Here is a 13900-nt window from a genome sequence, read left to right on the forward strand (position 1 = left end):
AGCTGTGTGGGTTTCGCTTCCGGCACAAAACCAAGCCTGTCCTCACTTTACAAACTCCCAAATCTCAAGAATTTGATTCACCTTTTCTAGCACCGCTTGACCACCTACATCGTTGACGAAGATCAATTAGAGGTGTTGTAGTGATCACGTGCCCAATGCAGGAACCTGGATGGCCGGCGGTTACATGCGGGTTACACACTCGTGACACTCAACGTCGCCGAGAAGGAGAGATCTTGACAGAGGGGCAGCGATAGATAGTAACCAACCTTCCAAAGCAATTGTTACAGACAATTGCAATCCTTTTGCTCCAAGAACGATCTCCGAGCAGTCGTCATCCCATCTGAGAAAATGACGCTTACCGCAACCAAGTTTACTCCCGAAGTCCTGCTCTCTGCCCCGCGCCGGTCTGCGGGGCGGCCGAACAGGACGGGAACGAAGGTGCTCTTCACCGTAAGCACAACCGCTGAGCGCCCACGCGACTAGACGGGCTCATCCACGGGACGAGGCCAAACCAGATGGGGGGGCATAACACCTCTTCCCCTTCCCCGGGAGGCACTTACACGCCGTGGCTAACCATCCCCAACAGGTCTCCACCTACTCGTTCGAGCAGCACGAGCGGACGTCGCAGGTCCGGGTCCTCGACATCGGGACGGGGCAGTCGACCCTCCTGTACGAGGGCCCCAAGTACAGCGAGCCGACGTGGCTCACCGAGGACGAATTCGTCCTCCTCGAGGCCGCCGAGAAAGGCGACGGCGGCGGCGGCACCTCCCTCTTGCTCGTGCGCGCCTCGCAGCCGGGCTCGCGGCCCGCCGTCATCGCCCGGTTCCCCGGCGCCGTGTCCAACCTCAAGGTCAGGGCCCTGCTGCCGGACGACGACGGCGGCGAGGGGGGCTTCGCCCTCGCGTGCTCGGCCCCGGCCACCCGCGACGGCGACATGGCGCGGCCGGGCGGCGACAAGAAGCGGGGGTCGACGCCGCACTCGTCGGCCCGCGTGCACGACAGCCTCTTTGTGCGGCACTGGGACTCGTGGGTCGGCGACACCGCCGACGCGATCTGGTACGGCTGCCTGCGGCGGAGGCGGGGAGAAGGAGAGGACGGCGCCGGATACGCGCTACTCCCGCAGACGGGCCTGGTCAACGCCCTGGCCGGGACCGGCCTGTCCTCGCCGGTGCCGCCGTTCGGCGGGACGGGTGACTTCGACGTCGGCCCGCGGGGCATCGTCTTCGTGGCCAAGGACCCGCGCCTGTGCCCGGCCAGCCACACAAAGACGGACCTGTACTTCCTGCCGGTGGCGAGCTTCGCTGACAGTGGGAAGGCCGCCGGCGCCGCCTCGCCGAGGGCAGTCGGCACGGGCGACCTCCGCGGGTACTGCGCCTCGCCGGCGTTCTCGCGCCGCGGCGATAGGGTGGCGTTCACGCGCATGCGCGGAGACCAGTACGAGTCGGACAAGCCGCGGCTGCTGGTTGTCGACGACATCGGAGGCGAGGGCGAGGAGGGCGAGGCGCGAGAGTTCTACGAGACGGAGGACGGGAAGGGCGGGTGGGACGCGCGGCCGGAGGAGGTCGTCTGGGGCGCTGGCGATGCGGAGCTGTTCGTCACGGCGGAGGAGCACGGTCGCTCGAAGGTGTGGAAGCTGGACGCGGAGCCGCGCGCAGGGAGCGAGGGTTTGCCGGTGGCGCTGACGAGCGAGGGGAGTGTCTCCTCTTTTGGCCTGCTGGCCGAGGGCTCCGACAAGCTGTTCATCACGAGCTCGTCGTTGGTGGACAACAGCTGCTACGGCATCCTCGACCCGGCGTCGGGGGTGTTGGAGACGGTGTCGTCGAGCTCCAGGCACGGCAAGACGTTTGGTCTGTCCAAGACGACGCAGTTCGACGATTTCTGGTTCAGGGGCGCGGGGGACTACGACGTGCACGCGCTGGTCTTGAAGCCGTCAGACTTTGACAAGTCCAAGAAGTACCCGCTCGCGCTGCTCATCCACGGCGGGCCGCAGGGCGCGTGGGGGGACTCGTGGAGCACTAGGTGGAACCCGGCCGTGTTCGCCGAGCAGGGCTACGTTGTCGTCAGCCCGAACCCGACCGGGAGCACCGGCTACGGCATGGCGCTGCAGGACGGGATCAAGGGCCAATGGGGCGGCAGGCCGTACGAAGACCTCGTGAACTGCTTCGACCACATCGCGGACAATATGCCCTACGTCGACACCAGCAATGCGGTAGCTTTGGGGGCTAGCTACGGAGGTTACATGATCAGTAAGACCCCGACTCCCCTCCGTTTCCGTTCCCTCGCCGTTTTGAGATTCGTTAGTGTCGCTGACTTTTGACTTCAACAGACTGGATCCAGGGGCACCCTCTAGGGCGCAAATTCAAGGCTCTCGTGTGCCACGACGGCGTGTTCACGACGATGAACATGTGGTGTACGGAGGAGCTCTTCTTCCCCATCCACGATTTTGAGGGCACCATCTGGGAAAACCGCGAGGGCTATGAGAAGTGGGATCCCGCGAGGTTTGCGGGCGAGTGGGCGACTCCGGAACTGGTCAGTGTATTCTCGACTTCCCACCGCACACACGCATACCCTACCTATATCACAAACACGCCTGTCGCGCTGTTCGTTGGCTGACCACATTCTCCTCTCTTTATAACAGATCATCCACAGTGACCTGGACTACCGCCTGCCCGTCACAGAGGGCCTCGCGGCGTTCAACGTCCTGCAGTCAAGGAGTGTCCCGAGCCGGTTGTTGACGTTCCCTGACGAAAACCATGTGAGACATATCCTCCCCCCTGCCCCCCAAACCCTAATCCTGGATTCCAGTGCGTATCGCAGCTCCAAGCTGGGAGAGAGAGAAAAGTGACGAGAAGATGATGGATGAGGAAGGAGAAGGAGCTGTTACTGACCAACTTCGCCAGTGGGTCCTACACCCGGAGAACTCCCTGGTCTGGCATCGCGAGGTGCTGGCGTGGATCAACAAGTACACTGGGATCGACAAGTCGGACGCAGAAGACAAAACCCCTGGCAGGGCGTTGGAGATCAGGAATTAGGCTTGGATCAGGATCACGGGATTACAGCGGCACTAGGCACACAGCGGTTAGGCTTGTGGGAACCCTCGTTGCGAAGGCGTCGTTTCGAGAATGAGACCAAGCGTGGTCGTACTTGGCCTTGGAACATAAAATTTTGAAATGACTGTCAATTTCATACTCGATCTAATGAACCCGGTCGAGAGATACCCTCTCTCCCTTTAAAGACCCAGGGGCAGTCTTAAGCTACCTACTTAGTCTTCACAAGTAGCTTTGGATATCAGAGCACATAGCTAAAGTCGATCATGGCAATTTGCACTCACAATCCCGGCTCATTCTCCTCAGGACAGATGACAAGAAACTGACAACGCCGCAGCAAATGCAAAGGACAACTTCTTCACATATCTTCCTCCCGATTGGCCATTTTTCGTAGCAGCCGAGTCCGCCACTAAGCCTCAGGAGTCATGCGTATCTTCCTCATGGCATGGGTGAATTGGTGCCAAGTCAACTTCGGCGAGATATTCACGACGCGGCGTTTGTCCTTGCCCCTGCGAGGCCTCGCCTCCTTGACCAGTTTCTCATCCACCAGGGTTGTCAGGCTGGTCTGGATATGCTTGCACAGATTGTCGTCCTCAACCCTGTCAAGAAAGGACCAAATGAAGCTAGTGTCTGACTTGGGGCTTTTCTGGAGATATTCCCTCTCGGCTTCCTTCAAAAGAGCCGTGACTTGCTTATCTTGATCTACGGGGACACTTCCTTCGCTGTGCCCAGCCGTAGTCGCATTCTGAGGTACGGAATGCACCATATGGTCTTCGAAATTCACCAGGTCCAAATGCCGCTCAGGGTCTAGCCGTCGGCTCTGAACCGTGATACAATCTGCGGGCTGAGCTGTTGTTGAAGTCCACGTCAGAAATATCTCACCGTCCTCAAACGGTAGACAATACCACTTACGTGACAATTCCGGCCCTCTCACGGCCACGGTTCGTCTCAGTTCAACCTCATCAAGTCCTTTACCAGCGCACTCGGCTCTCTCTTTCGCATCGGACTTCTCACTAAGCATGGAATAGTCCTCTTTCAGAAGCCCCAACTCGGCATTGAGGGATTCGACTTGGCTACGCAGCCGCCCAATTTCATACTGTAGGTCAGGCAATGCAGCAAGGTCCCTCTCCAATGACGCGTGTTTTTCGGAGAGTCTGTCGAACTGCCCTCTGGCACTGGCAACGTCACGCAGTACGCTGACATGAAAGGCCTGCTGCAAATCATATCTCCTATCGAAATCGCAAAGGATGTTCTTCAATTGTTCCTTATTCCTCATCCCGTCCTGTTGAAGGGCGTCTATGGCCTCTCTCGCGGTGCCGATATCTCGTTGCAGACACGGAATCCCTTCTTGGGCGGCCTTTCCAGATTCGTAAAACCGTATGGCATCTCTCAACACGAATCCGGCCGCCTCCCTCAATACTTGCGCCTGCTGTCTCGAGATTGACCTCTTCCACCACTCCGGGTCAGCATTCTGCGACAAGGTGGCGGCAGTCGCGGCGAGAGTACGTCCTTTAGCTGCCATCGGGGATTTGCCTCTGGCGAGAGGAACCGGGGAGGGCGGTGAGTCCATTCTCCGTAGGTAGTCGAAAACACTTCTCGATGCTTGTCTGAAAGTGTCTGGGGTGCTTGGGGTCGCTCAAGAGAGCCAAGTAAACCGTACAAAGAGGAGTGGGGGGCAATTTCGAGGATTCTGCGAAAGCCTCGGGACACTTTAACTGGACAGAAGCATACTATAATCCGACAGATGCCAAACTGCTGTTAATGGCTTTTAGATCGAAGCTGCGCAGGTCTGCAGGCAGATGAGTTCGAACATGCATCATGGAAGCGTGGAAGAAGCCTGATGGAAAGGGAACTCTGAGAAGGAAGTAACTGCAGATTTCTACTTCCCAATTGGGCAACCAAGGGGTGATCATGGCTTGTAAGGAAGGCGCCATCCTGATGAGTGAGGTTGAGGTGGAATGGAAGTCAACTGGCACACGTCGAGTCAAGTCTCCCTGAGATGGAGAGGATATCTGACTCCAGCTGATAAGGTTCCTAACGGACCGACTGGTCTGAAGTGAGCGCGACCCGACACTACTTCCCTTTATTGAACAACAAGCGTCTCAAACCAGCGAGTCATGCCTGATGGGAGCTCTGTTGTCAACCTAGTCATCCAGTTATCCAGGTACCGAGGTAGATTTGGTACATACCTGGTATTCAAAAGATAAACGATGCAAGGCCCACTCCAGACGTTCGAGAACCCCTATAAAGTCCCGCCTTGGCTTGCTGATTCCCGGCGCCCCCACACCACTAAAAGCGCTATTCTCGGCATCCCCTGCAGAATAGGGCTTGGCACCGAGAGCCTCACCTGAATTTCACAGTTCCCGTGGAGTTGATTAGCAAGCGTGGGCCAAGTGCTAGGCTCGTTTGGGCGACGCCTTATCAGGGGCTCCCGTTTCCTCCCGGGCGAAAATTCCCTCTCCCTTCGTTGACATGTAGGAGGCCATCCACTTTCGCAGAAGCCGAAGTGGATTTGATTGAGAATCGCTCTTTAGCACTGAATCAATATTTTGCAGGACTTTTGCCTCTTGTACGCGTAGTCAGACAGAATCTTGGCGGCTACGCGGTGACGTCAAAAGTCGGACCCTGCGACAATGTTGGAGCGCTGTGTGCCATATTTGAGGTTGGGTATTCTTGTTTCACAGTCCCCGGATTTGGAAATAAGGTGAAGCTGCTTCTATTGACGCTCTCAATCCAGTAGAGAGTCTAGTAGGTATATGTCCAGATCGTTGATATCAAACAGTTCGTAAGCAATTGGGTATTAGTACAGCAAACATGCTAGGCCAAAGCAAAATGAAGAAAATCATGAGAAACAACCAAATCCCAAAGTCCCAAAATCCCAAGCGATGATGCCCTGATGACCGTAAGAACTCAAACAAGTCATTTTGTCTTTCCGCTGTGCTTAAATCACCAAGTTCAAATACAACCCTGCAAATGCCTTTTTTCCCTTTTTCCTTCCTCAGTCTTGTTTGCTCGTCGACGCGGAGGATGAGGTGGGCTTCTCCTTCTCCTCGCACGCCTCCATAGCAGGAGGGAGAGATACCGGGCGTTGTTGTATCGGGCGATGTGTCGGGGTATTCATCATGTTCTGGTGTGCCTCGATGCCGTGTTGCGGGATCATTTCAACGCCATCGTCTTTCTGGTCTCTGCCGGCCGGCGTCCAGGCTAGGTAGTCACGGCGGACCTGGGAGTCGTTAGCAAACTGGGTAGTCGGCCTGTGAGCGGAGACATAATAGACTTACCTCGACGTAGTCGTAGGCGAACTCGCCGTGCTGGTCATCGTCCATGCCGAGAAGCTCGGCCTCCTCGCTGGCGCGGAGATGGAGACCGGGAACCAGGTCGATTATCTTCGCGATGATGGCGGAAACGACAAAGGAATAGACGGTGCACGCAAGTATATACGCAATCTGGATATAGAGCAATTTGAAGTTGTGGTTAATGAAGCCGCCAATGGCGCCCGTGTTCACGCCGTCGAGACCGATAATGTAGTCGGCGGCAAAGAGGGCGTTGAAGATGAGGCCAACCATGCCGCCAACAGCGTGTTCGGCGAAGACGTCGAGGGAATCGTCAATGCGTACAACGAACTTGACTTTGGTTGCAAAGTTGCAGCAGATGCCGGTAACGATACCTAGAAGGATAGAAGCCCACGGTGGGATAAAGCCGGAGGCCGGAGTGGCAGCAACAAGGCCGGAAATGGTGCCGGAACACCAGCCGACAAGTGACCACTTTCTGGCCAACCGGTAGTCAAGGATACACCAGGTCATGGCCCCAAACATGGCAGTCAGGCAGGAGTTCCAGCAAGCCATCGTGGCACGGAGGTTGGCACCGAAGGCAGAGCCGCCGTTGAAGCCGAGCCAACCGAACCACAGGAGGATAGTGCCGAGGGTGATGAGGGAGATGTTGTGAGGACGGAAGTTGAGCATCATCTTTTCGTTCCGGCGGCCCAGGACCCAGGAGTAGGCCAATGCCGACATACCCGAGACGATTTCGACGGGGCCGCCGCCGGCGTAGTCGAGAACGCCATATTTGAATGCCCAGCCGTTGACATTCCACACCCAGCAGGCGACGGGGCAGTAGACCAGGGTCGCCCAAAAGAACGCAAACACCATCACCGGAATAACACGGCCACGCTCGGCTGTGGCTCCCACGACGAGGGCGCAAGTGACGGCGCAGAATTGCATCTGCTCACAGGGTCAGCATCAGTGTCCCCTACCTGAAGGTATATAGAAAAAAAAGGGGCGGTGGGATCGTCCTGACCTGATAGAAAGAGTATAGGAGTTCGGGAATCAGGGGGGAGCCCGGAGATGGCTTGCCGAGTGTGTTCATGAGGCCGAAGTGCTTCAGGTTCCCAATAAAGCCGCTGGTACCAGTGCTACTGAAGGCTAGAGAGTACCCCCAGAAGTACCATTGGAACACGATGACGCTGAAGGACATCATGCAGACCCAGATGAGGGACAGGGCCGACTTTCTTCGAGCGAGTCCGGAGTAGAGGAATGAGATGCCGGGGATCATGAGTAACACCATGCACGAAGCAATGATGATGAACGCCTGGTCGCCGGATTGGTACCACTGGTTTAGATTCTCGACGGCTATCCAACCCCCCCTTATTAATCTCCTGAACTTGTAAGAGATGTTGGACGCAGAAAGGCTTACCGGAATCGCCGCCGGTATGCTCGTCGGTACCATTGAACGGGGTAGGAGCCCCGACCCATGAATACGACATGGCGGTACGGGTGTCGTTGGTCGTGTGCCAGATATCTCAGGTGCTTAGAGAACGCAGGATCGAAGAAGAAGGGATATCCAAGGGTTGTAAAGGCATGGAAAGACTCGAAAAGTTCGCGGTCAAGTGTGACGGGATACGGCAGGGAGTCTCGTGTCAGTGGCCCGGAGGTAGGTAGCTGTGGGCACCGACGAGTATATAACTTATCCGGCACACGAGAAGCTTCCGGGAACGGGATCCAGGGATAGTCGCCGTACATAGGCAATACCTCTAGTAGGGTAACTCGTGAAAGAGGGTCCCGCAGTTTAGCATCAGGGTGGGCTCAAGGGTGTTTGTCAGTCACATAGACTCGGGATCCTAGTCGCCGTCCACGGCCTTTCTCCCACTCTACGGTGTACATGCTATGCAGAGAGCCAGGGACGTACCCAGACAACCTCAGCTGTGTTGTCCGGCTGTTCCCTGTCGTCCATCCTATCATCAGCACAACTAAAGTGGGCTGCTTAGCGGATGGCATGGAAGATCGAGCGAAGCCGGCAGGGAGGAGGCCAGTTGGCGTGGGGATATGGTTAGATTGGTGCTATGCAGTATATCTCTGCACTGATAAAGCTATGGCAGAGTACGTAAAGAGGCTGACAATCTCCGCCACGCTCACGCCCCAAAAAAAAATTGACGCACAGAGGCTAGATCATTGTACCCCATCATCGACAGGGCTATACAATGTAGACGCGGGAAATCCTCACTCGATCACCTTAGTGTTCCCTTTAGTAAATCCTCCATACCACTGACACGCCAGCTCGAGCCTTCATCGAGGAAGCTTGAGGTGATCCTCCTGTGCATCCTCCAGGCCTCACTTGGAGTACCTCGGCTTTAACTCTGCCACGCCGAGAGGAATGGAATCCAGAGCAGATGGGCTAAGACACCAAGTGGAACATCGCGATTGTTTGCGCTTGCAACCCAAAGACGGTCGCGCCGCCCCAATGGACGAAAACAGATGGGGCGAAGTATGGATAAGGGGCTGCCTCCGACAATTCCCGCCATGGGGCAAGCTGTACCCCAGAGATTCCAAGCTTTTCAAAGCCTGACTCTAGATCTTGACTAAAGCTTTATTTGAGACAGTAGTAGGAGAGATAAGAAAATCGTTGACAAGTGACCAAGAGATAGCGACCTTATCTCTACAGAAAATCGAGCCAATCAGAGCGCCCACGATTTTTCAAACCAACAGTCAGCGCGGCTCAAGCCCTGCCAAGCCAGATTAGCTAGCAGGGGTTTATTTCTACGACGTCAGCCCCGATGCTGTCTCTTATCAGGAACAGAATTCTCGTGTGCGACCTCGGACCTAATGGAGGTTATTACCCCCAACGTCCCGACGCAGCTCAGTTTCTTTCGTGGCCGATGACATCAACTCCTTGTGATCGTTTCGTCGGGTATCTTAATGCTGCTTTCCAAAAAGATTCTCTCGGCTGCGGCACCCGATATGTATTTCCCACGCCAAGATTCACATGGCGATGATCGCATCCTCAACTCCGAGTGTGTCGTCGCCTTCTCCACCCTGCGATTAGGAAGGCACCCTCCATGACGCTTCCCAGAGATGTCCGGTGCGAAATATGCGATGTCAAGCTGGCTGCAGTAGATAATGAGGGGTGCGCTGGACTGGTGCCGCCATTACCGCACCGGCAAATTCCGGATCTTGTGGTCGTGCCTCCTCAGAGAATCCCTCAGAGAATCCAATGTGTGGTGGCAGTGGGCTTCTAATATTGCCATTGGCTCAATCACGCGCCAATTCTTTCTCCTGATCTGGCCAGTACGAAGTCTCCGCGGAGCGGAAATCTGGTCTCAACCCATTCCGCAACCGCAAGGGCGGTGTTAGTCGGCGGGCAACGAAATGCTGGAACATGGGCTTCACAGCTCCGTTCTCGCTATCCATATCGGCGGCATTATTGCACAGTGAAGGCCTCCCTTGGGGAGCCGAGCGCCAAGTGATAACTAAGCCTGCAAGCTGAGGTTGTAAATGTGCAGGAAGGCATGTCAGATTTCGTACAGTGGCTTGCTGTTGAAAAAGACAGGAAGGCAAGATAAGCTTGAAGACAGTAAATACCTACCTGATGTTGAGTGGAATTGACAAGACAGGACGATAGAGACTGGCGAGAGGGCGGGATAGTGATATCAAGTGCTTCAACGTTCCCTTTGGTCTGCTACCAGGAGTGTAGTTCTGTTGATAGAAGGCATACTCAAGCTTAATACGAGATGTCTCCCATGGCTTGGCCATTTTGCACTGTTTGTCCCTCAATTTGGAGTTCCTGCCAAGCCCGGGCCGTCTTCATATTTATTATGCTTAGGTAACTTTCCGGGAAAGCCACGTGAGCCACGTGAGGACCAAGCGACAAGGCTACCTGAGCAGTGCTGAGATACCCCCACTTGAAGGCCCACAATCTGCAAGGCTGAGAAGTTTTACTGGGAAGAAAAAAAAAGTTTCCTGCGGCAACCTAGACAGACCGGGTGCAGGATTAGATTTCGTCAGGAGACCGAAACTATTAAAACATGTCTCTAAAACACCAAGATGACCTGTCGGATGATTCATCCTCGGGTTTCGAGGAAGAGGTCCTCTCCAGTGACGAGGAGGTGAAGAAGAGCGCAGCCGCCGCAATCGCTGACAAGGATTCGGAGGAAGAAGAGCTCGAGCGGCTCGTACTCGGCGGCAAGGCGAACTTCCGTGAGCAACTATTCAAAGACGACTTTGGATCGGCACTGCTACCGGCAACTGGACTGGACGCCGGCCAACTCACGCAGACGACTGGTCTCGAGGACATCGACGATTCGGCCCTCTTTTTCATCGATGCCCCGGCAGCGACCGCCGACAAGCAATTAGTGGTGTCCAAGGGCCTTGCAAGTGATGCTACCCCAGGACAAGATGCTCCGGCATGGGAAGACAGCGACGATGAGCGCCTATCCATATCTCTCGCCGGTGTCTCCCAGCTACGCAAGCTGAGAATCTCCGAGGCAGAGGATGTTGTGAACGGGACGGAGTACGCGCGACGATTGCGCCAACAATATCTGCGGCTATATCCACACCCTGCATGGGCCCAGGAAGCAGAAGGCCGTCTCACAAAGAGGCGGCGGCGTTCATCGGCTTCTTCCTTTTCCTCGTCCGCGTCCGAGGGGAGCGACGCCGAAGAAGGCGATGCCTCACCACTACCCCTGGACAAGTTCCTCCGAGACGCCAACTCATTAACCGTGCAAGACGGCCGCAAGAAGAGGAAATTACGGCCCGAGACCATTGATATCCAGAGGACGCGAGATATCCCGGATGCCCACCGCCAAGCTGTGGCTTCTTTGTCATTCCATCCCCACTATCCCATCCTCCTATCGTCCAGCCTATCTTCGATCCTTCACCTCCACCACATTGCCCCGACTGCATATCCCACGCCAAACCCATCTCTTACATCGGTCCAGCTCAAGGGCACTCCGATCAGGAGGTCCGAGTTCCTCAGTCCCAATGGCGATGAGATCATCTTTGCTGGACGGCGAAAATTCTTCCACAGCTGGAATCTCTCCTCGGGGGTGGTCAAGAAGATGACGCATCTACAGGGCCACAGGCAGGAACAGAAGACTTCGGAGCGATTCAGGACGAGCCCGTGCGGACGGTACATGGCGCTCATCGCGACGGACCGCAAGGGCGGCGGCATGCTCAACATCATCAACGTCAATACCATGCAGTGGGCAGCGCAGGCTCGCATAGATGGCCGCGGCGGCATTGGCGACTTCGCGTGGTGGAGCAACGGCGACGGCATCACGATCCTAGGGATGGACGGGGGTGTTGCCGAGTGGAGCATGCTGATGAGAAGGACCGTCGGGACCTGGCGAGACTCGGGCTCCATCCGCGGCACGGTCATGGCTCTGGGGGGGAGCAACGGACCGTCCGAGCTGGGGGGCGACCGCTGGGTTGCACTGGGGTGCAACAGCGGCATCCTGAATATCTACGACCGCAACAGCTTGGTGACCCGGTCGGCGGAGGGCAAGTTGGAAATCAAAGCGTTGCCTGAGCCGACCAAGAGCCTCGACCATCTGACGACCCCAATCTCCGTGGTCACCTTCGCCCCGGACGGCCAGCTCCTGGCCTTTGCCAGCAACAAGAAGAAAGACGCGCTGCGCCTGGTACATCTGCCCAGTTGTACCGTGTACCGGAACTGGCCCACCGATCAGACGCCGCTTGGCCGTGTCACAGCTGTGGCTTTTGGGAACGGGAGCGATCTATTGACGGTGGGTAATGACACGGGGAAAATCAGGATGTGGGAGATAAGGAGCTAGGTTTAGGGCAGCAAATGAACTGGGACGTCCCATCCTCCCCATATCTGAATATCTTGGCTTGGGTACAATCTGAAGTTTCTGTGCATGCGGTCATTAATTATTACACGCCTTTGTGGTCGATCTTTCGCTTCTCGGTTGCCCTACTGCCCTTACGAAACAGTCACTTTTAGGTGCGGTATTAAGAGTTGTGTGGTTGGCCTGTCTGAGATGGTGGTGATGGAACTGACACAGTTGAGGCGTTCTTGTTGAAGTTTGCCTTTTGTAATCATGTCTGTCTGATTTCAAGCTCACTTGCTCCTCTATATGCGAAATCTAGCCTAACCATCCCCAGGAGACCAGATCAAGGCCACCCGCTCCTCACAGTCATCTTCCTATCACAGCTAGGCTCTATCAAGGCCAAGGCTACCTTCACTTAGTCCTTAGAATCGGTGGCGCCACTCACCGCTTCAATGACACCAAAGACAGGCCTCGATAGCCAATACCAAGCTGGAGAGTCGACAAGCTCCACAGAGAGTATGCTCTGGGAAGGTCAGGGGTTATGAGTCTAGGACATTGGACCAATGTCATAAGCACTTCATATTCCATCAGAAGTTCCTAGCCCTGTTAGTTTCCAAAGTGCCAGGTGTTTCTATTGTTTCTGCCTCACCCTGTCTCAGGCATGACTCCTCTGGGAAGCTCCGCTCATTCCCCCAGAAGCTGGCTATCTAGGTGCGAGCAAGCAGTCTAGGCTGAGTTAACAAGTGGCAACTGCTTTACTAGCCGTATTAGGTCGTAGGTCTTCTCTGGGCTGTCAAGATTGACTGATTTTGACCAGCGGCATCGATAAATGTTCAACTCCCTTCTAGTCATCCCTCATGTCTACAGTCAGTTTGGTGACTACTAGATCATAGAGTCATTGTCAACTCAATGGCCTCCGCATTCAAATCACAACTCAGAAGACAGGCCCTAAAGTCCTCCCCGGAGCTGACTGTGTAGGGAGGGCTGGCATTCGTTGCAAGGCCTCCTTTTTCTGACGCTATAGTTTAACAGATCAAATATCTTCCAGTGTGAGGTGGAAGGCTGTGGAAATGCTGCCCTAGATTGATGGTTACAGGAACTTATGACTCCTGTATAATTTTGAAGTCACATCCTATCTACCTAAGATTCCTCATATTACCAACAGCGTTGGTTCACAAGGCAACGATCAGAAGGCAAGGCGACCTGGCGCATCGCCGAGGAGACAGCGGCCAAGAACGCAAAGTTCCGCAAGACCACCTCCTCATTTGCCTCGGCCTCCGACTGCTGAGCAGGCGACCAGGTGATAGCCATCGTAGCTCCCAAGCCTTGCCCCTCTCGGCTATCAGAATTTCCTGTGCATCTGAGGAGTTGAGCCAAGGCCGTGGCAGCAGCACGATAGCTCGAGGGCAGCGAGTGAGGGTGTTGACGGGGGCAATAAACCACCGGGAAGGAGGGTCGTCCATGGCGTCATCGAATTGATGATTCCTTGGCGCTGGACCTGGTGGGCTGATACTCGTGTCAGATTTTGTCGAGACGGGGTTCAAGCAGGGAGTCTGCCAATTCCAGGAGGAGTGACTGTCGGTATGCTGGGATGGTGGGATGGTGACAACAGAAAGTGACTCTCTCTCGGACCCTTCCAGTTACTGCTTCAGGAACTTCTTGCTTGTAGTGGTAGCAGGGCCGCACATCCTAGTCTAAATCAATTCATTCCCTGGAAGTCTCTCCCTTCTGCCCTAGGCTTGCCCAGAGGCCCGTCCCGGATCGATTCCCAGACCGACCGATATATGACAAG

At 55.5% G+C, this 13900-nt stretch overlaps 5 protein-coding genes across 5 annotated transcripts; 2 read left to right on the forward strand and 3 right to left on the reverse strand.

Moving 5' to 3' along the window:
• Positions 1 to 348: 348 nt before the first annotated feature.
• Positions 349 to 3244, forward strand: QBC33DRAFT_604375 (Alpha/Beta hydrolase protein; the record flags this gene model as incomplete). The annotated part of the gene is made up of 5 exons (XM_060432242.1): positions 349 to 450; positions 587 to 2246; positions 2327 to 2529; positions 2639 to 2755; positions 2901 to 3244. 5 exons carry the CDS (start codon positions 349 to 351, stop codon positions 3030 to 3032), a joined length of 2214 nt encoding a protein of 737 aa, XP_060285744.1. The 3' UTR covers positions 3033 to 3244.
• Positions 3245 to 3456: 212 nt separating this feature from the next.
• QBC33DRAFT_556825 (uncharacterized protein) lies at positions 3457 to 4569 on the reverse strand (the record flags this gene model as incomplete). The annotated part of the gene is made up of 2 exons (XM_060429760.1): positions 3457 to 3896; positions 3960 to 4569. 2 exons carry the CDS (start codon positions 4567 to 4569, stop codon positions 3457 to 3459), a joined length of 1050 nt encoding a protein of 349 aa, XP_060285745.1.
• A 1178-nt stretch (positions 4570 to 5747) lies between these two features.
• Positions 5748 to 7739, reverse strand: QBC33DRAFT_531081 (ammonium transporter family-domain-containing protein). Its single transcript, XM_060427278.1, has 2 exons — positions 6329 to 7739; positions 5748 to 6270 (listed from the first exon to the last, which is right to left on the reverse strand). The coding sequence occupies exons 1-2, from the start codon at positions 7265 to 7267 to the stop codon at positions 6046 to 6048; spliced, it is 1164 nt and encodes a 387-aa protein (XP_060285746.1). The 5' UTR covers positions 7268 to 7739; the 3' UTR covers positions 5748 to 6045.
• On the reverse strand, positions 7190 to 7988 carry QBC33DRAFT_324768 (ammonium transporter AmtB-like domain-containing protein). Its single transcript, XM_060423617.1, has one exon. It carries the CDS (start codon positions 7770 to 7772, stop codon positions 7296 to 7298), a length of 477 nt encoding a protein of 158 aa, XP_060285747.1. The 5' UTR covers positions 7773 to 7988; the 3' UTR covers positions 7190 to 7295.
• A 2356-nt stretch (positions 7989 to 10344) lies between these two features.
• Positions 10345 to 12111, forward strand: QBC33DRAFT_576724 (WD40-repeat-containing domain protein; the record flags this gene model as incomplete). The annotated part of the gene is made up of 1 exon (XM_060430930.1): positions 10345 to 12111. The coding sequence occupies one exon, from the start codon at positions 10345 to 10347 to the stop codon at positions 12109 to 12111; it is 1767 nt and encodes a 588-aa protein (XP_060285748.1).
• Between the last annotated feature and the right edge of the window lie 1789 nt (positions 12112 to 13900).

The sequence above is a fragment of the Phialemonium atrogriseum genome, assembly GCF_030411735.1.
Source record: "Phialemonium atrogriseum strain 8032-3 unplaced genomic scaffold QBC33scaffold_6, whole genome shotgun sequence".
NCBI lineage: Eukaryota > Fungi > Ascomycota > Sordariomycetes > Cephalothecales > Cephalothecaceae > Phialemonium > Phialemonium atrogriseum.

Bases quoted from the DNA above. Each gene is read 5' to 3' on its own strand.
- QBC33DRAFT_531081 (XM_060427278.1), bottom strand. From the start codon at position 7,267: ATGCAATTCTGCGCCGTCACTTGCGCCCTCGTCGTGGGAGCCACAGCC. The intron at 6,271-6,328 runs GTAAGTCTATTA...AACGACTCCCAG, and splicing joins TCGCCTACGACTACGTCGAG to GTCCGCCGTGACTACCTAGC.
- QBC33DRAFT_324768 (XM_060423617.1), bottom strand. From the start codon at position 7,772: ATGGTACCGACGAGCATACCGGCGGCGATTCCGGTAAGCCTTTCTGCG.